Genomic DNA, 27,948 nt, shown 5'->3' on the forward strand with positions numbered 1-27,948 from the left:
GAAACGACCTCCCGAGAAGGCGATGCCAAACTGCTATATGAACTCATGGGCTCGATGAGTGTTCTGGAAGCCTGAAAACGTGTCAAACTTGATTGCTTGACCCCCATTCTTGAACTCCTTGGTCTTCTTGTTCTTGTTCTCACTGCCAGAAGAGGACGAGGTCTCCTCCTTTGAACTGCTAGATGGCCTCTCATGCCTTTTAGACTTTTTCAAAAATATGCTTTTCTTGCTTTTCTCCGCTTCTTCCGCTTTTTTTCATCCTCTCTGGAACTAGTGGACAACGAACTATTGGAACTCTACGAAGACGAAGAAAAATCTCGGTCAACCTCGAAATGAACACACTTCTTAGATCTGCTTACCACCTTAAAAGTGGACTTTCGAGCCAAATAACTGGGTAATCCGCTGATTTCCTCTTCTTCCGAGAGTGCTTTAAGCCTTTCATTAACTGGTTCATCTTCTTCTCAATAGCTTTGTCAAACTGTTTCTTCTTTTCTACACTCGGCTTTTCTTTTAGCTTCCTTACCATCTTGAGAGGAGAATCGACCGCCTCTCGCCATCTTGAGTGATCTCATAATCGGTTAATTCTTCATGTGATTCACATATTTCGCACTTTTGGAGTACTTGATCAATCTTTTCACACATGTCAACCTGCAGTTAATAGTTGTACTCTATTATATTGACATTCCTCATCAGAAATTTGCCAAAATGTTCGTTGGTTTGTTCTGTTCCCACGTTGGGTTTCGGCTTTTCTTCATCTCCCCGACGACCAATAGTCGAAGGGGTTTTGTGTTTGTCGGATTCAGCCTGCCACATGGCACTAGCAGCCAAAATGTGAAAAAATCCGTATCGTCCTGCCACGTCATCATATAGACTGCCACGTCAGCATGTCAATGCGATTTACGGAAACCTTTTTCAGAGTTCAAGCTTCTGTCTTTTAGGATTTTGGCCCCACGGTTCTTAAAGTTGGTCAGTTTAATTTCACTTGTCCACTCGCCCATTTCTCTTCCAGTTGGACATGCCATGTCATCTCTTTGTGACATGCTCCACCTCTACATTTCATCCAGGAAAGTTGGATGATCAACCAAGAAGTGGTTTCTGGAGATAAAAGTATCGCCCTTGTGTTAGATTCTTCATCTCCAGATGTTTCGCACCTTGCCTACAGGCTTCACACACATCACGTGCACTGGCCCTTGGTTGTGGGTTGGCCACCCGTACACCTGTTGGACAGGGATCTTCAAGCACATTTAGGGTTTTGCTTAACACTTTGCCCGGCCAGACCTATTCTGGTCCTTTTCCATTTTTTCCTCATTTATGGGTTTTTTGTGCATGGTCATTGGGGCTTCTGGTTTGCCCTACCTACTCCCTATTCTCCTCTATATAGGAGGGGGGGATGCACTCTCCCAGTCATCTTGCCATCTTGTACACAATAGTTTTTGCCATCTGGAGTTATTGGGGCTTGCCAGCCTTTTTCCATCTGTCTCTTTTGTGTCCATCGCCATTGTCTCTCTCTCTCTCTCTTACTCTCTAGAAATGAAAGCATTGCAAAAAATGTACACATATATCATGAAGGTCAAAGCGATGCCTACTACTCGAATCCCCCGCATTGCATGGGGAACGGGATGTGCGCCGCAAAAGACAAAAAAAAGCAAATTTCTGTCATCGAGCCTCATACAGGACATTAAGAAATGGTTCGCTAAATGGAATGTAGAGACATATGTGGACATGCTTATTGAGGAGGGCAAGGAGGGAGAACACATGCTGAATTTTGAAATTGCATTACTAAATAGCCTCCACACCAAGTGGAAGACAACGCAACACCGCTCGAAATTTGAATACTATTGCAAGCATGTCAACACAAAGTATTGGGAAGGCTATAGCACAAACCCAATGGAAGCCCAGGCCCGCATACGAACACCCATGCCCCACATGGCATGAAGAGCCATCTCTTTGATGCACACAAGGTCACATATGCTCAAAATAGAAACAGAGGGCTGGCTGAAAATTGATGCTTCTAAACGGATATGCACATCATGTACAATGCAAGCTCCCGAAGATGAAGCACATGTGACATTGGAATGCCCAGAATACGCTCACATCCGGGCTAATTTTCAACCACTTCTAAGCGGTTGCTCTACCTTTGCGGACCTATTATCCAAGACAGACCCCTCCCCTACAACTCTCGGAACATACCTCACCCGCATACTTGAGCATCAAAAGACACTCATAGGAACACAAAAAGAGAATAACACACACCACACCATACACCCCCGTGAGGGGAGACAATGTATCACTTTGAGGTCCCATGGGTCATTTTTGGCCCCCCGCGGACGTTAATACCAAATCAAATCAAATCTCTCTCTCTCTCTCTCTACCTTTTGTTGCTCACTCTGACATGGTATCAGAGCTCTAGGCATCGCCATCCCCCGGAAGGACACTGCGGAGATTTCCATCGTGAAGACCTGCTCAGATCTACTAGCGTTTTTTTTGGGACTTGGCGTTTTTGCTTCAGCCCCAGCGTTTGGGAATTTGCACCCTCTTCTACTCCCTTTGCTAGCGCCCTCCCTCCCTCTACCTTGATCGCCACTTGCTGCCCTCCCTTGCATTAGCGTTTTTCAGCTTGCTCTAGCGTTTTTGTTGCAGGAGGACAGCCATCTGCCATTAGCGTTTTTCAGCCAGCTTGGCCTAGCGTTTAGTTTAAGGAGGAAAACTCCTGTCTGTTCACGTCGTTCCATAAGGACCTTATTCCTGGCTTGATGCTCATCTCTGGGGTATCTCTCCCTTTAAGCATGTCCCTGGAAGAGGGCATAAAACATTTGAGCAAGACAACGGCAGCTTGGTATCAGCGTTTTCATCGCCAATTCAACGTTTTCTTCTTGCAGATCTTGGACAGCCGGAGCCCCGCTCCTTGCCCCTTGGTCTTCCCACTTGGAAGCTGAACAATTGTGACTATTGCCGGTGATTTCCCGATCACTTACTTGCTGATTTTCAGCCTGTTTTGGTGCATTTACAGCCCTCACCTACCAACCTCGGCATCCGGTGTTCATCACCTCGCGTTTTTTGCTCAAACCCCTGCGTTCTCGTGGTGTTTCGAGCTCCCTTTTGCTGCGATTTCAGGTTTGGACAGCACCTCGACTTTGCTTCATCGGCATCCCTTCGGGTTTCCCTTGCCTCTCCCGTCATGTACCCTCTACTTCGCGGTCTTCTGGCGTTCTATCCGGCGTGGTTCTTCGATCCTATCCTCACCTTTGCAATATGTACGAGGCGAAGACACCTGGAAGGATCCTCGCTTCTACTGCATTGGTTTCTACTTCCAGTAGGGGTGGTAGTGCTCTCGGACAGTCTGGACCTGGTTGTACACCTTCTCGCCTTGACATCACTTGTACCGATTGTGGAAAGAAAGGTCATTTTGTAGCAAAATGTTATAAACGACGGCGGGACCGCAAGAAGGATTCAGATCCTGAGGATGGGACGGTTTCTCGATAGACGTCTGCCACCGCCATCTCTAGCCCTTCACAGGCCGATGGCTTCACCCTCTAGTTTCATCCACCTCCTTCTTCCCTCTTATGATCGAGATCACTTTTTGGCTTAGAGTTAGCCGATTTACCACCTTGGCCTTCTATCCTTTTGTGTCAGAGTGCTCTGCTTCAGGGGGGGGGTTCTCTCTCTTCCGTCTCTCTTCTGCGGACCTCCACTGATGAGCTCCCTACTCGTCTTCCATCTTTCCCTCATATATCCTCTTTAGAGACTTGTTCTATTGTTAGCCTCTCCATGAACTTCCTTGTGCGACTTGATCAGCCGGACCTAGCTTTGGTCATCATCACATTGGTGCAGGACGGTTTGTAGTTTTTTGTTTGGCTGGCGCTTCTTCTTTTTCACACTCCAGATTTGCCAGGCGTGTTGTATCTTCTTCCTCAGCGACTCCGCATTTGTCGTTGAGGGGGGGGGTGTTAGATTCTTTATCTCTAGATGCTTCACACCTTGCCTACAGGCTTCACACACATCACATGCACTGGCCCTTGGTTGTGGGTTGGCCACCCGTACACCTGCTGGACATGGATCTTCAGGCACATTTAGGGTTTTGCTCAGCACTTTACCTGGCCGGACCTATTCTGGTCCTTTTCCATTTTTTCCTCATTTATGGGTTTTTTGTGCATTGTCGTTGGGGCTTCTGGTCTGCCCAACCTACTCCCTATTCTCCTTTATATAGGAGGGGGGCGGATGCACTCTCCCATGCATCTTGCCATCTTGTACACAACAGTTTTTGCCATCTGGAGTTATTGGGGCTTGCCGGCCTTTTTCCATCTATCTCTTGTGTGTCCATCGCCATTCTCTCTCTCTCTCTCTCTCTCTCTCTCTCTCTCTCTCTCTCTCTCTCTCCACCTTCTGCCGCTCACTCTGACACCTTTGCTTGTCAAAGCCAACTCCAACACATGCATTGTAACATGCACATGAACTGCTGCATACTGAATGAGAAAGAGTCAATCGAAGCCGGAACTGTGACTTCCATCCTTAGATGGACATGAAAAATCAAAGAGCATCCTCTGCTTTAGGAAGGAAAGACAATCTGGTACAAAAGTGCAGTTGAATCATCAACCTGCTACCCATCAGATAGGTAGCTCTGTCTACAATTCCAAGAAAGATGTGCATTTGCAAAAGACACAACAAATCTGCTAATGATCAATCCATCTCCTTGAAGAAAACACATTTGTAGAAACCTACTCTAGAAGTGTTGAACAAGATCCTAGTGTTGTCCAAACACTTCTCTCTTAAGAAAAAGCTAGAAATGAATAGCCCCCCCTCTGGATCCAGCAACCCGATGCTTGCTCCCTTGCGGGAAGGCATGGCAACATGACACCATTTGGGAAAACCAAAGCACACCAGCACTGCTACACATCTTGAGACCTCCATTGGGTTCCCCTGGGTGATCTGCCCAAAACTAGAGAAAAAACAGGAAAAAAATAGCAAGCTTCTTCTCTCTCAACCAAGTCCAAAGCGGCACCGGATCAGCCAAATTCGAGCATCCAAGGTGGTCGCGACACCTAGGGCTCTGATACCATGTCAAAGGTGGCAGCGGAAGATGCAATGAAAACAAGAAGTGGCTCATGATCTGGTGGACACCTCAATTCCGATCTAGAACACCTGCAATGCCACATACATGAACAAGGCATACCTGTGGAGAAGAGAGATCACTAAGGTATAAAGAGACAGGACATCTGAGAGAGAGAGAGAGAGAGAGAGAGAGAGAGAGAGAGAGAGAGAAACAACACATAACTAGTGCTGAAAATGCACTTGTACGGGGAGGGTATTGCCCTCACCGGTGTCTTCTTTTGGAGTAGCAGTTAGCTACTCATGTTCTTGCTCAAAGAGGGTCTTGCCTCGGCACAAAAGCATATGACTACACAACTATACATAGGTCAAATGAAAAGCCCTCTTGTGGGGCATCACATAACTGCACTGAGGGAAGAGAGAGAGAGCAATGAATGTTGTGCAAGGCTTCAGTTTTTGCACTTCACAGTACATAGAGGGTAGGCAAGCACACAGTAGCTTTGGTACCTGCAACAATCCACCATATGGCTGAAAATGCAGCCCCACGTTTAATTTCAATGCCTCTCTCTCTCTCAAGCTGGAAAGTGCCCAAAAATGTGCCAAATGGCACTCATGGTTTTCCCGTTTTGTACCTTCCGGTCTAAAAATATCTTAACCGGTTGCTCAGTTGACTTAGGGACAGAGTAATAAAATGTTCCTCTTGTCATTTCGGACCTAATGACGTCACCAAGTTGCTTCTTGCAACTTGTCCCTTAACTTTTCTTTCTTTATGTGCCAAAATCTGCTCAGGTACTAAGATCTCATCAAGTTCATCGACTTCTGGCTGATCTTCCTGTGGCATATGTTCTGGCACATCACCCACAAAGGGTTTTAGAAGACTCACGTGAAATGCATTATGAATCTTCCAATTGTTAGTCAATTTTAGCCTATAAGCAACATCATTGATCTTAGCAAGCACTTGAAAGGGCCCATAGTAACACATGCTGAGTTTTGGGAACAGGCGTTCCTTGCCCCTCATTTTCTTTAACCTTGCCTTTTCAAACCGTAAGAGTACCCAATCACTAGGTGAAAACAACAATTCACGACGGTGATGATCAACAGTCCTTTTCTGTTTTGCCTGAGTCTTCTCCACGGCAACTTTGATTTTCTTATACATTTTATAAATTTATCCATGTTCTCAACATATCGATTTGCCTCAAAGATCTTGTCCTTTGTATGCAAAATGGGAGGAACTTTCTTGCCGCCTTCAACAATCTCAAAAGGTGCCTTGCCAGTTGACGAATGCACCGTATTGTTGTACGCATACTCAAGCATAGGCAAATACTGTTCCCACTTGCCCTTATTATCTGACACACAACATTTCAGCAGATCCAAGACAGTAGATTAGCCTCTTCTGACTGTGTGTCAAATGCTTTGCGGAAGTCCACAAAGGTGCAATAAGTCCGCCTCCCATGTGCCCTACCCTCCTCAATAATGGCTCTGAGTGTCAGAATGTGATCAAGAGTAGAAAAACCTCTCAGAGAGAGAGAGAGAGAGAGAGAGAGAGAGAGAGAGATCTAGGAAAGGCTCTCCATGCTGATAACAATTTGCTCATCCAAGTGACCAAGGGTGGTCCGGCATAGAATTGACATGCCCAATGGACAGACCCGAGGCGCACACAATTGCGACTGCTACTGACACTGCCGTCTGCTCGTGCACATGAGACCACTGACACGGTCTCCGCATGGACATCACCTCCAAACATGCTTTGAGAGCATAGATATGGTGCATCTCCTCTTGGCTAGATCTAGATGTGGATCTAGATCTTGGTTGAGGAAACCTGCTACTACATGGGCAAAAGGGCTATCGAAGGCTGCCTTGAGGTGGTACTGCACCGTGGAGATGATCACTGAACACTGCTCCTGCTACCCATGAAAAACGCTGGACTGCTCCCATCTTGCACGCTGCCGGCTGCCTCAAAAATGCTGAGATGAGGGCTGCCCAAAAACGCTGGTTTGCCCCCCCTTGCCCTCTGGCATTCGGCAGAGAATTGCCCCCTAGGGCCCCTAAGGAAGGGCGTCCCTAACTGGGGCTGAATGCATACATATAGGTGATCCCCCCTACTGCGTATATAGACCAGAAGCCAAACTGCCTGACCCAGCCACATGCCTCCACGACCCTGCATAAATATCCCTAAATAGGGAAAAATAGGGGAAGTGACCCATAGGATCCTGGGAAGGCATGGAACGATGCCTAGGGGATACAGGAGCCTATTTGACCATGGTACCAAGCCAAAACCCAAGCTAAACATGGCTAGACACAACCCGACATAAGAGACCTACCTCACATCGGCCGGGCACAGCCACAAAACAGCCCCCACTCCCTAACACCTGTCACTGGGAGAAATTGGGACCGACTACACAAATCCGGACAGATGCCTGAACTCTAACAGGGAGAAGGGGTGTGCGATCATTGGGGAAGGGATGGCTGCCTTCCGGTTCAGTGCCCTTTCACGTGAAGGGGTGCGAAAACACGCGTGAAGAGATATAATCCGATGAAGAGGCATGCAAAAAGGTAACCCGCAGGGAGACTCCAAACATTCACTGAGTACGCCACACACATCTGTGCATGTGTGTATGTGTCTTTTATAAGTGTAATCGAGACGGAAAATCTCATAGGTGTGTGTGTGTGTGTGTGTGCGACCGTTCTTTTGATTCCATGCAACTCCTTGAGAAGAGAAGATTGTTGCAGGGAGAGTGAGAGGCTCACAACTGTGAGGATTACTATTACTAATTGGTATTTCATCCTAATTATCTATGTATTCTTAAGATGGAAAGCTGTAAAGTAGATTTGAGAGACTTGAACACAAATGTTTTTGATTGATTGGAACTGAATACAACAGGCTCCTTATATAGGAGATGAAGAGTCATAAATGAAAAGACATGTCTTATGGTGAAGACACATGACTCTAGACAAAGACTTGCATCCTTTGACCAATCGTTGTTAGTAGTCGTTGTAGAGACATGACCATTCGGTGTAAGGGTGTAATTATTTAATGAAGAGATGTATTCGTTGAGGCAAGAGACGCACCCTTTCGAGGATAGGGGTCTCCATTCTGGTCCATCTTTGTGTTTGCAACACGACCAAGTGCAGGAAGGTAACATATGAATGGAGTATACGTCACAATCGTGACAGCAAGTGGACTGGTTTCTACCCTGCCTGATGGCTCCTTGTCAACTCTAGTGCAGTGCTTTGTTAGGCATCTTGTGGCATCCTTTTGTAGTTTTTTGGTGATGTCGGTTGCCTCTTCTCTCTCATCTTCGTCACCGAGTGCTCTCTTCCGTGTGTCTTTCCATTGCCTATTGCTACTAGGTTCTAAGAGTTCACGGGTAATGCCTGACGTTCGAGCTCGTGCCACTGCAGATGTTCCTTGTCCTTTTCACCGCTGGTGGCTTCTGATGGTTCCGATTTTTTATTTGCATTAGAGGAGTTCGCTCTTGGTGGAAGTGCCTATTTTTCAGAGGCTGATGTCATCCTCTCTCCACTTAGCTTGCTAGGGCACTTTTTACTCTCTCTAGCAGAAGTTTTTACCTTGGATTTTATTTTTTACAGTTGCCATGTGGCTAGTTATTTCCAATTTTTATAGTTTCCAGATTATTGCCGAGAGAGAGAGAGAGAGAGAGAGAGAGAGAGAGAGAGAGAGAGAGAGAGAGAGAGAGAGAGAGAGAGAATGAAATGTTATATTATACGTCTTCAAAAGGCCAAAATGACCTCTGAGACCAGCCAGTACAATCCTGATGAATCTGATACAATGTCAGTGTACAAAATAAAATGAAGTGAAATAAGATAAAGACTAAATGGCTACTGTCATGAATCTAAGTAGCTCTGAGCTGTGTAGCACTATAAAGTGTGACGATGAAACAGTGAGTAGTGAAAGAGAGAGAGAGAGAGAGAGAGAGAGAGAGAGAGAGAGAGAGAGAGAGAAAGAAAAGAAAGAAAGAAAGCTTTATTAACGTCTTCGAAAGGCCGAACTTGACCTATGAGACAATATCATATACATGTGTTGATGCTCTAGGCATCGGAAAATAAAAAAAAGGGTACAAACTGAAATGAGCCTATACTATGCAAGAGCGTGTGGTAGGGTGGTGCATGTGGTGTACAATGTATAGTGTGGGTCCTCGTGTCGAGGTGTGCTCACGCATCATCAGGCTCAACTAGGGGCTACAAGGTGATACCACCATGAGATGATAGGGAGGATATCTAAAAACAAGAGAGAGAGAGAGAGAGAGAGAGAGAGAGAGAGAGAGAGAGAGAGAGAGAGAGAGAGAGAGAGAGAGAGAGAGAAATGAAATGATATATTAACGTCTTCAAAAGGCCAAAATGACCTATGAGACCATCAGATACAAAGTGGTGAATCTAATACAATGTCTGAGGTACAAGTACAAAAAGTACTGAAAGTAAAAAATGAAAACTGAAATGAAGTGTGAAATGTGAAATATGAAATGTGAAAATGTAGAATAGGCCCTCAATGACAATCTGGGTGTCGTGCTAGAATGCCTCTGATCCTCTGCTGGAGTCTCCGTCGATGCAGTGTGCTCCTGTGTCTCGGTCGTGGTTGTCTCGATCTCCCGAGCTCGATCGCCCTGTCAATGAGGGTGCCTCTGGTATGAAAGCGGGTACAACCCTGTGCTGGTGGTTGGTCGCTTGGCTCCCTCGATCCAAAGAAATCTGTGATCTGTCTTTGCGACTGTTGTACTCCATGTCTCCCCAACAGACTGTCTCTATGTTGGTGTAGCTCAAGTAGATATAAGCCAAGGCATCTCTGGTTCTGATACCTCATGACTCTATCTAGGGGTCCAAAACCCTCCTTGAATAAGCAATGGAAGTGCCCTCGTATCTCATAATACACAGTGCAGTGGCATATGTAGTGTAGCTCTGTCTCTGGCTCTCTACCGCATAGTTGACATATCCTAGACTCTGGTGGTATCCCTCTGAATCTACCCGTCTCAATCTCCAGCTGGTGTGAGGATGTGCGAATCTGACCAATAGCACATCACAAACCATGAGATAAATGAGTGTCCATGTAGTTCGAACGAGTCACAAACCCATCCCCTGAAAGTTGGAGAAGGTGCGCTTTGTAGAAAGCCATCTTCGTGCCCAACTCCTGTATCGGCTCTACCCATGTCCTCCTGGTGTCCAACTGTATAAGATCTTGACGAATGAGTCTAGTGATCTCCGTCCGTGTGACTGGCAAGGAGGGTGCATCCAAGGAATACTGAAAGGGAGGCAATCTATCCATGCTGAAACCATGCCTCTGAAACCATGAGGTCATCTGTGCATACCAACATGATGCATCTTCCTGCATCGCTAACTGTCTAGAGGACTCAAGAGCCAGTCTAGTATATCTGCCTCTATGTGTATCCCATAGACTGTGCATAAAGGACACTGATCTGGTAAGAGCCTCAATCTCTATAGGAGGGGCGGCTACCTCCGCTTGAATAATCGCATGTGGTACAGAGGCCTTGGCTCTAATCATCCGGGATATCATAAATACCAAGGGTCTCTCCATGTTCCTCCAACTGTCATGATTCACAGATGGTCCCCAAACTTGGACCCCATAAAGCATAGCTGAAGCAACCAAAGTATCAAAGAGCCATAGTTTTGTTCGTGGTTCTTGAAACTGAACCTGCGAACACATCCTCTCTAGCCCTCCTAATGCCGCATAGGCTCTGGATAGTCTAGTCTCTGCTGCTCTCCTCAGGGTAAACCTCAGTCCCGTGAATACCCCCCCCAGATATGTATATTCATCTGTGTACTCCACAGTGTCCTGGCCATATACGAGTGTAGGTGCCGATCTCTTGACCCACTGTGGTGTGGTGTTAAACACCATAACCTTGGTTTTACCAAGGTTCACAGACAGTCCACTATCCTCTGCAAAGTTGTGCAATGCATCCAAATGTCTTTGCATGCCCTCTGGCGACTCTGACATTAACACAATATCATCAGCATATAATAATAAAGGGATCCATGTCCCTGCAAACTGAGCGCCTCTGTCACCCTCTCTGTCAATGTAGTCAGAGACCTCATCTACATACATACCAAAAAGTGTAGGGGACAAAGGACACCCCTGTTTCACTCCAATAGTGGAATGAACAATGTCAGAAATCCCCTCAGGAGTGCGTACCTGGCCAGTCACTGAGCCGTATAAAGCCATGATCCCCCATATGATCTTTGTGGGTACTCCCAACTTCAGTAGCGTGTGCATCAATCTGGCCCTCGGCACTGTGTCAAATGCCTTGCGGAAGTCCACAAAGCAACAATACATCGGTCTCCCATGTGCCCGACCCTCCTCAATAATGGCTTTGAGTGTAAGAATATGGTCCAAAGTGGAGAAACCCCTCCTGAATCCAGCCTGCCCTGCTGCTCGTATGCCCTCACTTTCTGCCCATTTACTCAGTTGCTGTTCAAGAATGGATGCATACAACCGTGCCAATGTGTGCCCTATCATAATAGTACGGTAGTTCCCTGGTACCGTGGGGTCCCCTGCCTTGAAAAGAGGTACAATAGTAGATAATCTCCAGGACTCGGGTAGTCCCTCACACATGACACGGTTAAACAACCGCGCAAGAACCTCTGACAGTAAATCTCTAGCATGTATCAAGTGCTCTGCCACCAAACCATCATGATCATATGCTCTCCTAGTCCTCATCCTGTCAATGGCGTTCTTCACCATCTCAGTGGTAAAGAATAGTGGCTGGACATGGCTCTAGAGGGTCTGGTAATGGTGGTTGCCCAGGTACTGTATATCATGATGCTGCATATTGACCCCAAATCTCGGGAGAGGTAATCATTGGAGGAGGTGAGTGCTTATGGAAGAGACGCCAGGCCTCACCTGAATCTCGGCTCAAAAAGAGCTGATACAAATCACGTTCCATCTGGGCTAAAAAGGCCCGCTTCTTCCGTCGCACTAAACGCCGAAGGGCAATCCGAGACTGTCTATATGTAATGACTCCAAGTATAAGCTTGCTCTGAATCTGAACTCTCATCTCTCTGCACTCCTCATCATACGAACTATTCTGAGGCATGTTCCCAGAACGTCTTCTCTGATCTGGTTGAGTGTGTGGGTATGCCTCTTCTGCTGCCCCATGCAAGATCTCCGTCAATAAAGTGGTGATCTCCTCCACTGTATATACAGGCTCGGCTGCCCCCATCCGTTTGTAAATCTCTGCCACATAAACTGAATCCGTCTCTGGTGTAAAAGTATACCGTGTGTGTGCAGCGCTCCGTGGTGTTTGAGAGACACTATACTGGAAAGAGATTGAAAAAGTCAGGAGAGCATGGTCCACTGCTACTCCAAGAGGCCTAGGGCCCACACTGAGATCTTGAATATGAGAGATGAAGCTCGGTGAAGTCATGACATAGTCCACTGTACTGGCCCCATGTCTGTGTGGAAAGCATGTGAATCCCCCAGACGAAGGAAAAATCTCTAGACCATTAAGTATGGCCAGACCATGCGTAGTTGTCATCTCCATGAGATATCTCCCATACTCTGTGTGCTCTTTATCCTGTGAGTGTCTGTCAAGTCCCATCTCCGATATATCCATCTCTCTAAGCATCTCCTCCGAGGTATCATAAAATACCATTTGGGAGTTGGCCGTCCTGGCATTAAAGTCTCCCAAGAGAATGATATCTCCATCTCTAGAGAACTCCCATATGCCATCATCAAGTATAGAGAAAGGGGATTGCCCTCTAGGTGAGGTATAGGTGTGCTAGGGGGAAAGTAACATATAGCAATGCATAAGAATCTGCCTGTCTCAGCTCTCAGTCTCACCCACATGTATCTCGCCTGGTCATCTCTCCGGACAATCTGTAATAGCGGCTGCAACTCTTCCTTGAATAAGACTGCTACCCCTCCTGAACCTCGACTTCCATGCTGGGATCTAGCGTCTGGCCGACAAGCGGTCACCCATAAATAGCCAGTCACACTTGGCATCAACTGTCCAGATTTTTGATGTGTCTCCGAGTAAAAGACAATGTCTCTATCTCTGAAGCTATCTTCAAAGGCACCCACATCTAGCCTATATGATCCATTTCAATTCCATGCCGCCATCCGGAGTGTGGTCCCATATGTCTCGCACCGTCATGCTGTGCGTTTTTCCAAAACCACTACTTTCCCTCCTCTGTAAAAGGCAATTTTTCCCTTCTCCCTTGCTGCCTTGATCTTTGGCATCAACTCTTGCATATGTGCTATTTGTGCTAAAGTAAGGTCATCCCCCATAAATATTCCAGTTTTCTTAAGTGCTGGTCTCTTCTTCAGGAATTCCTTCCTTGTTTCCAAAGTCGGGAAACGCAAAATAAGTGCTTTCTCTTTGACGTTTCCCTTCTCATCCACTCCCTTCTTTCCTACTCTCCAAGCACCTGTGTGCATAGGTTCCGGGATGCCCATGCGCTGCAAGAGTTCCTTCACTTCGTCTTCTACATTTTCGGTGTCTTTGATACCAGTAATACGCACATGGAGGGCTCTAGTCCTCCTCTTCTGTTCCTCCTCAATGGTCATATTGATGATGGTAGAAGTCTGTGCGGCTTCTGGCATCCGGGCCTTTCCTTTCTTTGCACCTTCAATCCATTTTTCTGCTTCGTCAACTTTATCCTGTGTTTTAGAAAGGCGCTCCGCCCATGAGGAAGCCTCTTTCGAGTTTAGTTCTTCCCCTTCGCGCAGAGTTTTCACCTGCTCCTTAATATCTTCGAGCTCCTTTAACATCGAGGGCTGATTTCCCCCTTCCGTTTTGGGCATAATTTTGCACGCTGCAAGTTCCCCTTTAAGCTCTTCAATCACTGCATCTTTTTCCTTCATGCACTTTTCCACATTGGTTTTCCAAGATTCAAAGCTTGCAACTGCCTCATCCAACTTTTTCTGCATAATACATTCCATTACATTCACTTCTGCCCGCATTAGAGCCTGCATCTCCCCTTTCACAGATAGATACATCTCATCATGCTTACCAAGCATTGCTTTATCGAATTCTTTCCTCATATCTGCATACATAGAATTCTTATAACTCTTTGCGTTTGCGTACATCTCTTTCTTGATGTCATCTCTCATAAAGCTGAGCTCAGATTTAATCATCACTTGAACCCTCTCCATCATTAAATCATCTTGGATTCTGACGGTTTTCCCTGCCCGCAATGAGCTTGGCGAGAGTATGCTATCTCTGTTCCTCCGCTTGAATGTCGCTTTCATTTTTTGTGGCGTGGTGAAGCCACTTGCATCACCATCCTCAACTGGTTGGTCCATCCGAGAGAGAAGAACAAAGTGAGCACTGAGTCAAGGCCCTCACCAGCTGAGGTCTGGCCTCCAACCTGGTTGGCCTTGCCCTCGTCACCAAGTCCTAGCCCTCGTCCTGGCTGACTTGACTGCTCTCGTCCTCGCCCTGGCACTTGTCTCGTCTGGTCGCCCTTGGCTCTTCTAGCCCTCTTCCTTGGTAGGCAGCTAGCTCTCGCCCTTGGCACAGCTTGCCCTCGTCCTCGCCCTTGGCAAGCTGCTCGCCCCCTTGACACAGGACCAGCAGCTCGACCAGGTCCACCTGCTCGCCCTCGACCAGGTCCAGCAGCTCGCCCTGCCTTCGACCAGCAGCTCGTCCTCGTCCCTCATCCAGCAGAGAGAGAGAGAGAGAGAGAGAGAGAGAGAGAGAGAGAGAGAGAGAGAGAGAGAGGCATTAACAATTTGTCCTTTAATTCTTCTTCAATGTTGATGCAACTTGTGTTATCACTGTAAACTGGTAGCGGATTATATCTTGTGGCTATATCAATTTTTGCCTTAGTGCCTCTCCATTTATATCTTATTATCACAGACAATGAAAGCCATCGATTTACGAGATGCAACTATTTCTACAAGAATTGCAACAAAGCTGCGAGAATTCCATAACCTTGACATGCAAGGGCCTCATGAACCTAAGATTTGGAATCGAATACAGTGGGTGCCTTTACCTGAACATTTTGTACGCTTTATGCTATTCTTTTCCATTTTTTAGATGGTATGGCCTGCAATTCATGTTTACTCAAAGACCAGAAATTTGTTCTATTTGTTGTATATGGTGGTTATCATTTTGGAGCATTCGCATTAAACAGAGTGGCTTAGGGCCTGTTGCAACCTAGTGCTAACTATTTCTGACGTCTATGCTTGTTAACTTCAACCACTTTATCTTCAGCCACCTACTGACGGCATATGATGTCTATGAAACATACTTGTATGTGTGCGCGCGCACGCATGCGTGCGTATGTGCATGTGTGTGCATGTCACGTATTCAAATGACAGGTTCACCAGAATCCAGTGAAGGTTTTGCTTTGCTGTGCCTTACAACAATACCATCTCCATGTATGTTAAGTTGGTTGCTGAGAGGTTACATATGCCTTTGCAATTAGTTAGCCATAATTTTCTCACACTTCTAAACGATTTCCCAAAGCTAAGATCATATTTGCTATATTGAATGCTTGAAACTGTTTCTTAGTCGTGAATTGTGTAAGAGTTCATTTGCACAATTGTTTGCATGTGGTTCTGTACCATAATTGTACTGTTATGTTAGCACGCATCCAAATCTTTGTCGACCTATTGGTGTCTCCCAAGGAAGTAAAAAATAAAATTTTTTCTTCTAGGTTTTGGATCAACAAGGCACTGGAAATATGCCCACCAGCATGGCACGAAGAATTCCAACTGGAGCTTATAAAACAAGAACTAGTCCAACTTCAATGCAGGTTTTCAAAGTTCAATGGAGTTGTTGGTTTTTGTCACAATGACTTGCAATACGGAAATATAATGATGAATGAGACAACTGGGGAAGTAACCATCATAGTAAGACTTTCACTGGTTTTTGTTCTCTCAAGAAATATCTTTAGTGTGTGGTGGTGCTGGAATGTATACCAAGGAGTTTTGTGAATAATATGGTCATTCTAATAGTGATTATCGTGCTTTTCTAGACCTTAAGATCTTTGAGACACCTATGGGTTTGAAAGTAGATATCTTTGACGAACTCCGTGTGCTGCGTTATGCCACCTTAAGTAATAGTGTATGCCACGGTTTCTTCCAATTCAGCTTTATATACTGTTGTTTGTTTTTCATTATTTGACTTTTCTCGTCTTTGTTTAATTAAGTTTGCTTCTTGTTGCTCAATCTTGCCGCCTTTTTTCTTTACTTGTTAAAAAAGGAGACGACTCCAAGAAGATTGTGAAAAAGTGTTTGATTTTCTTCACAATGGCCAAGCCAGTTTTGCTGCTTTTATCTTTTGGAATGTACAAAGGGGTAAGTTATAAACTATTTCAAAATGGGAACCCTGTTGGCCCACTCATCATGTAGTTTAATGCCTTTATGTTGTGACGTTTTCTTTTGGTCTTACATTCGTAGTTCTTGTCTTTATCATGGTTGGGTTTGCCCATCACCTTCAAAGGGTGATAGAAACTAAACTCTTTGGTTAATAGTAAGCTGTAGTTGAGTCAAATGTTCGTTAGCCAGATCAAGAATGAGTGGATGAGTGTTTATTACAGAGTAGTTGGTGTTTTCCAAAGATAAATTTCTGCCTTTACTTAGTTAAGTTTTGTATTTGTTTTTTTCACATGTTTTTTCTTGCTCTGTTATGTTATAACCTTTTATCATTTCGCTTCTGTTTTGCTAGCGGGCTAATTTTGATTAATGAGTTTGTCAATCTATCTATTTATTTATCTGTAACCAATTGTCTTTTTTTGTTGAATCATTAGGTTTGTATTCTACACTCTCGTAGGATGGATTTAGAGCATATGATATTATTAGGATGGGATATTGTGCACTTTTCAAATGGACAGCCCATCTAGGACGTTTTTCTATTGGAGACACATAGCCTTGGAGATACTTCAGTTGAGGCATCTCTATCCAGGGTAGTGAGAGGCAGTTACATCTTACTAGCTTCTGCTAGTAGGTAGTAGTCCATATAGGGCACACATAGCAGGGGATCACATTTTACGATTAGAGGAGACCGGAGCAATCATAATGGTCACCGGAGCAATCAGAAGACCATTATGGCTCTCAAACCAGGCAGAGAGCTAATGATTGATTGTACACAAATATAATGGAATTCTGGATGTATTAAATCACTTACATATATGCAACTTCTAGTCCAACTTTTCAAAGATTTATCTAATGCCAACACCATGGACATTTGGATTTTTGAAGCGTTTGCATTCACAATGATATGTCCTACAATTAAGGTGATCTTCATATGCTTGTGAATGAAAGATTACCATTGCAGAACTAGTTGTTCAACAATGTGCACCTTTACGTTCTTTAAGGTTTTTCGTGTATTTAAGAACTTAAATGGGAACATTGGTGTTTCACCTTTGTACATGGATTCCTGTTTAGTTTGTGTACTAGACACATGTTTATATTATTTGTGAAAATTTTACCGCTCTTTTTTGACAAGCATATGTACTTTTGAACTTGTTTGATATCTTCCATTGATCTGAACTAGGGTTTTCATGTAGGACTACGAGTATTCCAGCTTCAATCCCATAGCTTTTGATATAGCAAACCACTTTTGTGAAATGACAGCAGATTATCATACAGAGACACCACATAAGCTGGACAACTCTAAGTACCCAGGTAGCCTTTTTGTCTTGATGAAATCTTTTGTAATTTTCGCTTGAATGATGTCTCAATCAAAGGAGTTGTTATTTTCTGTTGATGATGCCTACATATTGACAGATCTTCATAGGTTTCGATTCTTTGTGGTTAATCTTTCTTTCCTTTCTCTAGATATGTTTTTTATGAAGTTGTGAGCGATTTAGGTCTTGCGAGACTTCCATAAACGACTAGAAAAGAAGTGAAATATGCATTAATTGTTAAAGAAAATTGTTGGAAGGTTTATGTTGGACCTCTTCGTTTGCAAGGTTTAGGTATCATTTTGTATAGGTTAGTTCTTTGAAATGTTTTGGAAAGCAGATCCTCTTATTGCTTGAGAAGTACTACCTAGAGGCTATAATAGTCATTGCATAACAAGTGTTAAAATGTAAGATGGTGGGGAGATCTTCAAACACATTATCGAACTCACTAATCGTTGTCAAAGAATTTTTTGTTTAGGGCACAGAATAAGAAGGGAATAAGAGACAAGCCAAAACTAGAAGAAAAAGCTGGATAATGAGCCTATTCGATATTTTGGGCTAGATTTAGCCTCGTCCATTTCCAAACAATTCTCATTGTAGGTCAGCTCTTGGTAGAATACTCTGTTGCAATGTCTTTGCAGTAGTAAGCTCACCTTTTTCAATGTCTCCACCTTATTTGTGATTGCATGAAGGTAGTTTGTCAAATTCTTTTGAGGCTGAGTCATTTTAATGCTTCTTTTTATGGCTTCATTATGGCTGAGTTTCCCCTGCATCTCTAGAGTTATGACAGAAACGTAGTACGTAGAACTTTGTATTTATGTATGCTCGTGTGTGTGTGTGTGTGTTTTGTTGTTTTTAGACTTATACTTAGACACAAAAGAACATAACAGTTCAAAAGACACCTGGCTTTAGACCAAAAGCAACTCAGTCTTTGATTCATTTTTGTACATCATAGATATTGAAGAACAACTTATTCTGAAGTGAAAGAGGCCAGGTTCAATAGTAATAGGCAGCAGCTTAGCCAAAAAGATTCTAAGCATTGCTCGCTGCTGCTGCTACGCCTCGCGCTCGCTATCGCTTTCTTCCCTCTGCCTCCCCTCGCGTACACCACCCCCCCCCCCCCCCCCCCCCCCCCCCCCCCCCCACCCCCCCGCGCGCGTTGCCCACAATTGCCTGCTGTGAGCTGCTCTATGCTGCCCGTCTAGCCAGTCCTGCCCGCCCCTCCCACGCTCCCTGCTTGCGGTGTTCGCAGCCTTAACCCCCCCCTCCCTCCGCGTGTTCTCTCTCGGAGTCGCTTCACAGCGGCATCGGCTCCTTGTTTCGTTTCGCCTCGCCCTCATCGACGTCCTCGACTCCCTTTCGCTCGCCTTCGCAGCAATAGACACAATGGAGGATTCTGCTGTCTCAGAGGGACTCCACTGCAGCCCCCTCGCCCGACCCCACAGAACCCACCCATTTGACTTGTTTTCTCGCCGACAGAGCAAGCGAGCTTAGAGGCAGAGGTGGCACGGGCTTCAAGCCACCTCTGTTATTTGCAAGATTCTTGGCACTGATGAAACCGGCCCGTGGGGTGGTAGGCGTTGGCTTTCACCCGAAATTCTCTACTTTAGAGACACACATAGAGCACTTTGCAAAGAAAACCTGCGATGGGAATTAACACCTGAATACACACACGGCTCGGAAGCTAGAATGCCGCGAGCAGACGCCGATAACCTGTAGGCCCCGAAATTGGCGCCCCTTTCGGTATTTCTTTATACTTTGAGAGGGTAAATTTACAAAGTAGAGTCCTGGGAATCCTTTGTCTATATCCAACTAGATACCACTTGATTTGGCCAAATTTCGGCAGCATAACAACCCCAAAACTTGCGCGAAACCAATTCCCCTGCTGGAACTCACTTCCACTGGCATAAACCCTCTGATTCCTGCCCAAAAACAGTAAATTCAGCACGTTGTATTTACTGGTTTTTTCCCTGTTTTCAGCCCCAAACAGTCCCCTAACTGTCCTCTGCCAGTGGGGCACTATTCCCAATGGTTCTGGCGTCCATATGGCTGAAAAACAGTCAATTTACAGCGCATACACAGCGCTGAAAACGCACCTGTACGGTGAGGTTATGACCCTCACCGGTGCTTGCTTTGGAGTAGCAGTTAGCTACCTCTGTTCCTGCTCAAAGAGGCTCTTGCCTCAACACAAAAGCATGAAACCACACAGCTGTACATCAGTCAAATGAAGAGCCCTCTTGTGGGGCATCACATAACTGCGCGTAGGGGAGAGAGAGTGTGTAGTGTGTAGTGTGCAGGTCATCACTCCTAGCACCACACTGTACATAGAGAGGAAAGCAAGCACTCCATAGCTCTTAACCTGTGATAGGTTCTCAATGAAGCATCCCCCCAGCATAAATTGAGCGCCCCCTCTGCTGCCCTTGACCTATAATGCATCTGTGAACAAATAGATGCAAAAAGGGGAAGATTTCCATGGCTGCCAAAACCTGCGTATTGCTGAAAACACAGCAAAACAGCCCTGTAAACATGCATCTGATGCCTTCCAATGCTGAAAATGAGCTCCTTGGACCTAGGTAAAGTCATGGGAAGCTCAAAAATAGAGAGAAATGGCTGAAAATCACAGTTATCAGCCTCCAAAACTGCTTCCAAAAGTCAGTTACGAGTTCTGTTCTCCCACACTCGGTAAATTGACCAAAAAGTGCCACTTGGCACTCATGCATGCAATTTCCCCGCATTTGGCTTCCTGCTTAAAAATCTCTCAACTGATGCATCGGTTGACTTTGCAGCAGAGTTGTAAAATGTTCCCCTTGTCATTCTGATGCTAATGACGCGAACATATTTCATAGCCCAAAATAGCAGTTCCCTAAATTTTAGGAGATGCTTCCGTTGGGCTCCCGCTGGTCTTCTGACCATCTATCCTCATTGGGACCGCATCCAAAAGTGCAATGTGGCCCAGCTGTCGGATACTTTCTCTTGGTAGTCTTGACTTTATGCCTTTATTGAGTTCACTTCCTAGTATCCACTAACTTGCTAAGTGCAATGGGGGATACCTACATGATCTTGAACTGAGCCTAGACATCCTTTTACTTTACGAGTTCCAGTGCCGACCAACTTTCCGTCTGCGGGTGAAACTACCGTTCACATTGGCCATACAATGTCCGACCATTTGCAACTTCAAAAAGAGGGTCTCAAAAATTAAACAAAATTCATTGGAAAGAAACCAACAACTAAGGTTAGCAGTTGCCACGTCCTCGTGACAACTGACCAGCAGAGGGGAAGTGCACGATCTCCTTTAGGTGAGAAGGCGGGCAAGATTCTCGATGTTCAGGTTCTCGGACGTGGCTACTACTAGATAGAGTTTGAGACTCTTGAGATGGCGTCCAAGGTCATTGCGATGAGCCCCTTGGCCATCCGAGCAGTTAGAGAACACTTTCGACAGTGGCGCCACGGTTTCGACCCAGGCTACTGACGTTCTTGTCGAGGAGGCAGACCTGCCCATCTCAGTCTGCTTCCCCGGCATGAGGAGGGAGTACCTTCAGGCTTCCGCTCCTTTCCAGGATAGGCTCAGAGATCGGGACTGTCCTGGAGACACCTCACACGGCAGCCTCTGTAGCTGCCAAGGTGTCCGGCATCCCCACAATACGTGTTCTGGTTCGGGACACCCACTCTCTCCCGAAGGTCATCCTACTACCTCGGGTGAGTGGAGGTTGGTTCCGTCAAAGCGTGGAGTATTCAGGCCTCCCGAATCAGTGTTTCATTTGCAGACAGATGGGCCATTTGGCAAAGGCCTCTCCTCGCAGGAGACCTCGACCCACAGCGCAGGTGCAGCCTCCCAAGGCTGAGCAGGCCCAACAGCCAGATACATAGGACGCACAGGTTGATACCTCGATTGAGACGAGCGATCAGATAGCTAACAGGTGGCGGTAGGTGCGTGGCCACCTCCGACAGGGGCGGGCTCGCCCCATTGCTCCCCCTGGTGGCCGACCGACCATCTGCAGCACAGTAGCACTAGGTTCCGACTGGGGACCGTTTTGCCCCCCTTCAGCAGTACCCGCCTGAGGAGGCCCCGTCCACTTCAATTTCTCCACCTCCACCTCCCTCTGACGCTACCGCTCCACCTCCCCCCCCTCCACCTCCGCCTCCCATCCCTCCTCTCTCCCCGGTGGGGGCCACAGCCTCATCTCCCGACCCCTCCTCCACAGTTGCAAGGGACTGGACACGCGTCTACCGCGAGGCAATCTCTTGGTAGTGCTTTCACTATGAGCCGTGTGGCTCGAGAGGGACAGCCCCCCTGAGGCCGCCATTCCTTTTGCAGTAGTCCCTGAAGGTTTGACTAGCTTTGACATGCACAGACGTTGGGACTTCTTCGACTATAGCTTCACACGGTTCCTGGGTGACTCTTTTCTCGGCCTGGAGGAGGCTTGCTTTTGAGTTCACGTCCTCTTTCTTACAGCTAGAGGCATTGAGGCTTTAGACACAGTGGTGGGTTTCTCCTTTCCGCTGTCCGGTAGGGATTCCACAGAGTGGACCTAGCACACAGTTCTTGACTGGCTCCAGACTTAGGCTACTGAGTGCTCACACCCATAGGGGACTTAGGGGTGACAGATCTGGTGCATACACTTTGGCCTCTTGCCAAGTTCAGCATGACGTCTCCGGATGCAGCGGGTTGCAGGCACATTGTGGTGCATTTGTTTGTTGACACTGAGAGCCCTCCTTGTTATCTATTTGTACATGAGGATTCTTGGAGTGAGGATGTAGCCCTTCGGGCTGCACGCTCGGCTTGGGCCTGGGCGGGACAATCACTTCTTTTGCGCTTATCTAGAGGTCGTTCGGATGAGGATTACTCTCCATCTAAACCGGCCTCAAAGATAGCGAGGTTGGCTGTTGTGGCAGCATCTGTTTCCTCCCACTGATTCCATGAGGATTATCTGATGGAATGTGCAAGGATTAGGAGGGCCCCAGTTTCAGCGTCAGAGGGGTCGGCTGCATCAGGAGCTTCAGAGATGCCTTGTGGGTGGTGAGATTGACATTCTTATGCTACAGGAGCATCATCTTTGTGAGAGCCGCATTAGACGGTGTGGTCAGATTTTGCGTGGTCGCTATGAGACGTTTTAGTCAGCTGCTGTCACGAGGACGTGGCAACTGCTAACCTTAGTTGTTGGTTTCTTTCCAATGATTTTTGTTTTATTTTGAGACCCTCTTTTTGAAGTTGCAAATGGTCGGACATTGTATGGCCAATGTGAACGGTGGTTTCACCCACAGACGGGAAGTGGGTTGGCATTGGAATTTGTATAGTAAGAGGATGTCTAGGCTCAGTTCAAGATCATGTAGGCCCCCCCTAGCAAGTTGGTGGATACTAGGAAGTGAACTCAATAAAGGCACAAAGCCAAGGTGGGATCACCAAAGGAAATTATCCGACAGTGGGGCCACATTGCACTTTTGGATGGGGTCCCAATGAGGATAGCTGGTCAGATGACGAGTGGGAGTCCAACGGAAGCATCCCCTAAAATTTAGGAAACTGCTATTTTGGGCCGTGAAATGTCATTACCTTCGGAATGACAAGGGGAACATTTTACAACTTTGCCACGAAGTCAACTGGGCAACCAGTCGGGAGATTTTTAGGCGGCAACGCCGAAACGGGAAAACGCTTGTAATCGCGCCAAGTGGCACATTTCTGTGCACACTCCTCTTGCATGAAGAAGTGGCGCTGAATTTGTAGCTGGAAGGGCTCATTTTTCAGTTTTTGTCACAGGTTAAGAGCTATGGAGTGCTTCCTTTCCACTCTATGTATAGTGTGGTGCTAGGAGTGATGACCTGCACACTACACACTGCTCTCTCTCTCCCCTACGTGCAGTTATGTGATGACCTGCACACTACACACCGCTCTCTCTCTCCCCTACATGCAGTTATGTGATGCCCCACAAGAGGGCTCTTCATTTGACTGATGTACGGCTGTGTGGTTTCATGCTTTTGTGCTGAGCAAGAGCCTCCTTGAGCAGGAAGAGGAGTATCTAACTGCTACTCCAAAAGCAGGCACCGGTGAGGGTGATAACCTCACCGTACATGTGCAATTTCAGTGCTGGTTATGCGCTGTAAATTGATTGTTTTTCAGCCATATGGACGCCAGATCCATTGGGAACAGTGCCCCACTGACAGAGGACAGTTGGGGGACTGTTTAGGGCTGAAAACAGGGCAAAAACCAGTAAATATAGTGTGCTAAATTTACTGTTTTTGGGCAGGAATCAGAAGGTTTATGCCAGTCGAAGTGAGTTCCAGCGGGGGAATTGGTTTCGCGCAAGTTTGGGGCTGTTATGTTGTCGAAATTTGGCAAAACAGGTGGTATCTAGCTGGATACAGGTTAAGAATTCCCTGGACTCTACTTTGTAATTTACCCTCTCTAAGTATAAAGAAATACCGAAAGGGGCGCCAATTTTGGGGCTTATAGGTTGTCGGCGTCTGCTCGGAGCATTCTAGCTTCCGAGCCATGTGTGTGCTTAAGTGTTAATTCCCGTCGCAGGTTCCCTTTGCAAAGTACTCTCTCTGTGTGTGTGTCTAAAGTAAAGTAAAGAATTTTGGGTGAAAGCCAAAGCCTACCGCCCCCCCCCACGGGCCTGTTTCAAGGTTCCATTGCCGGGACATCAATCACTTTTTCCTCAAAGAGTGCGCCTCGGTTGTTTTGGGTAAAGACACAGAGTACAGGAACGCGGGATTACACTATGGCCAACAAAGGGAAGGGCATTATGGAAGAGGGTTCCTCTTTGAAGGACAGACAGGAAACCCCTATGGTGTTTGAGATTGGCAAGAGCTCATGGCCACGTCAGTCTGTACCTCCTGTTGATGTGAATGTCCCTCCAGTAGTACAGGGCTTTATGATTGGGCAACTTGAGGATGATGTGTTCAAGACTCATTGAGTTGCCGCAGTGAATGTGTTTTCGCAATTGGTGCAAAATCCAAGGTTTATGGAGTTCTTGCAAGCGCCACCAGTGCAACAACAAAATAGGCAACCTACACCGCGAACAGAGCTTGTTGAAGCTCAAGCCCAAGTACTTCATGCGCCTCAGCAGGATAGGGAACACTCGCATGTTGTGGAGTCAGGGGCTCCAAAACAGGTTCCTCCCATCCTTGAACAGGTGGTTAGGACGCCTATTCCACGAGTTATGCCAATTTAGCCCACCACCTTTCAAAGCCCGCATGCTGTCTTGAATGGACAGGGAACTGGTTACCAGGCAATGCACCCAGTTTTTCCACCACCCACGGTACATCCTGGGTATTTTGGGGGTGAATCTGTGTTCCAGAGTATGGCTGGTTATGCGCCTGGAAGTCAGCCGTACATGCTAGGACAGTGTTTGGAGGTATGCAAGGCATGATGTCAAACCCCATGTATGGTAGCATCGGCATGCAACAAGGTCTTCAGTGCAACCAGGGCCAATTTGGGGTGCCACAGGGTCATTTTGGCATGGCTGGTTTTTCTGGACAGTAGTCAGATATGGCACCTTTGACGCAAAATGTGAATGGCTAAGATGTGCCGATGGTGCCTACTACAGTGGCCATGTTGCAGACTATTCCTTATGACAATTTGGGGACACTGGAAAAGCCGAAAGCTTACAAAGAAGGTGGTGCAGCTGTAAAGTTCAGGAAAGCTACCACTTTCTTAAAGGACAATGCGCTTACATGGTGGACGACATTGTTAATGCAAGGACAGGCACCCGCCACTTGGGTCTACTTCAAGCAAATGTTTGCATCTGCTTGGCTGTCAAATGAATTTGAAGCCGACGTCATGATAGATTGGCACCAGCTTACTTCGGCTACATGCAAGAGCTTGCTGGAGTACAATCGGAGGTTTTGTAAAGCGTTACTCTGAGTGACCTCCTACAGATTTGTGCCATTGACAGAGTAGATAGAGAAGTGTTGTTGTGGGCTGCCTAAAGGGATTCGGGACTATTGTACCAAGAACAGAGTGGCTACCCTCACCCAACTCATGGAAGTTGCTAACATTGGTCTTGCCTTGTTGAAAGGAGAGGACAGGGGGTTTCTGAGCAACGAGAAAGGAAGGCAGCAAAAGAAAAATTCAGCGAAGAAGCCCTTTGTGAAAACGGCTCCTGAAGTGTCACAAGGGTCAAAAAAGGCCACCAAAGACAAGGATTCAGCCGGGACTTCTGGTGCGCAGGCAAAGAAACAGAAAAGGAAGCCTTTTGTGCGCAAGTCGCTCGAGGAAAAGAAGGTCCTAATGGTTGAAAATAATTTATACGCGAGCAGCCTGGTCACTTCGCTACCAATTGCCCACAAAAGAAAAGACCAGCCGACTCAGATGATAGAGGACCAGAAAGGCAAGAAGCCTAAACCCACGGCAGGTTTGGTGCCAAATATGGTGGGTGACAGGCCCAATACAGATGCCAGCGAGTTATACAGAGCAAGGGGTAAAGTTAGAGATCAGAGGGCACTCATCTTCTTTGATCCAGGTGCCAAAGAAAACTTTATCTCACCAGAGTTAGCTATGAAGCTGGGCATCAGAGCTGAAGAGATGGGGTACACGGCACAGGCAGGGTTGACACGTCCTGGCCACTCAGAGTGTGTCACTCCCATTATTGGAAAGCTGCGTCTACATATTCAGTCATATGTAGACACAGAAGAGTTCTATATCATGCCATTGGAAGGGTGCGATGTGCTACTTGGAATTTCGTGGATGTTCAGAGTGCATGGTGTGCTGGATGCCTTTGGCAAGATGATCACCCTTCAGCATAGGTGCAAAACTCATGTTTTGGATGTAAAGCTCAAAGGGGAGTCTGTCCCTATTGTATCTGCATCTGCTATCACTTCTGTAATAAAGAATCATCTTTCTGTGTACTTGATTTTTGCACGTGATGTCTCAGATAATTGTCAGTCAAATTTATCTGTGTTAGATAAACAAAGGTCAGCATTTTTGCGAGAGTTTAGTGACTGTTTCTTTGATTCATTACCGTCGCAATTGCCGCTAGAGAGACCTGAGGACTATCGGATAGATTTGGTGCCAGGGTGTAGCCCACCAAATAGACCTCCCTACAGGGTTAGTGCGGCGCAGCAGAAAGAGATTATGGGCCAGGTTGAGGAGTTATTAGAGAAGGGGCTGATTCAGCATAGTTCTTCACCCTTTTGCTCCCCAGTGCTCCTAGTGCAGAAAAAGGATGGCTCATGGCGCATGTGTATTGATTACCGTGCGTTGAATAAGAATACCATCAAGAATAGGCTTCCTATTCCTAGAATTGATGATATTCTCGATCGTTTAGACGGTGCTGCAATTTTCAACAGGATAGACCTTAAGAGTGGCTACCATCAAATTCGTATAATGCCAGACAATGTGCACAAGACTGCGTTCAGAACGACATTTGGTCTTTATGAGTTTCTAGTGATGCCGTTTGGGCTAACAAATGCTCTTGCCATGTTCAACAGAATGATGGACCGGATTTTCTGCTCGTATCAACAGTTTGTTGGGACGTTCTTCGATGACATGATAGTCTATTTGAAGAATGAAGAGGAGCATAGGCGTCACTTGACCATTGTGTTCGAAGAGCTGCGTAGTCACAGGCTACCTGTCAATCCTAAGAAAAGTGAATTCTTCCTGGAAGAGATCCATTTTCTTGGCCACATAGTCTGTGTTGGAATGGATCCCGCAAAGGTCGAAGCTATTAAGACATGGCCAGACTTGAAGACTTGGAAGTTGGCACGATGTCAGAAGCTTCTTGGGATTGTGTTCCTACTATAGAAGGTTTATCAGGAATTTTGCAGAGATAGCATCACCTCTTCACGCTTTGCAAAAGAAAGAGGTCACTTTCAGATGGACCCAAAAAGAGATAGTCTCTTAAAGGAAAAGTTGACTTCAAATCCAATAATTGTTTTGCCAAATCTCAAGAAGTCATTTGTGGTCCAGTGTGACGCGTGTGGCAGTAGCATCGGAGCAATGCTAATGCAAAATGAACGGGTAGTAGCTTATGAAAGCCGAATTTTGCAAGGGCCAGAGAAGACTATGCAAGTCTATCAGAAAGAGCTCTTGGCCGTCATTCATGCGCTTTGTAGCTGGAAGTACTACCTCTTAGGTGCTGATTTTGTTGTCCAGATAGACCATCAGACCTTGCGATACTTCTTGACACAGTCAAAGTTATCCGAAAAGCATATGCGATGGGCAAACATTCTTTCTATGTTCCACTTCCAGATTATGCATGTGGAAGGCAAGAAGAATCTTGTGGCTGATGCGTTATCAAGGAAGCCACAAATTTCAGCTGTGTCAATTCCTTATCATCATGAGTTAGATGACATAAAGGAACA

General features: G+C 46.2%; 1 protein-coding gene across 2 annotated transcripts in view; it reads left to right on the plus strand.

The window, feature by feature from the left end:
• LOC147429444 (putative choline kinase 2) overlaps nt 1-27,948 on the plus strand; it is a 62,057-nt gene that overhangs the window by 17,537 nt on the left and 16,572 nt on the right. Inside the window, exons 2-4 of one of the 2 annotated variants that reach the window (XM_086495696.1) lie at nt 14,877-15,023; nt 15,679-15,777; nt 17,533-17,650. In XM_086495696.1, coding sequence (XP_086351822.1) covers nt 14,877-15,023; nt 15,679-15,777; nt 17,533-17,650 — 364 coding nt within the window. Of the gene's footprint in view, nt 1-14,876; nt 15,024-15,678; nt 15,875-17,532; nt 17,651-27,948 lie in introns of both variants that reach the window. The other variant, XM_086495695.1, reaches the window with a different exon arrangement.

Source organism: Adiantum capillus-veneris, chromosome 22, assembly GCF_014529385.1.
Source record: "Adiantum capillus-veneris isolate H3 chromosome 22, ASM1452938v2, whole genome shotgun sequence".
NCBI classification, from domain to species: domain Eukaryota; kingdom Viridiplantae; phylum Streptophyta; class Polypodiopsida; order Polypodiales; family Pteridaceae; genus Adiantum; species Adiantum capillus-veneris.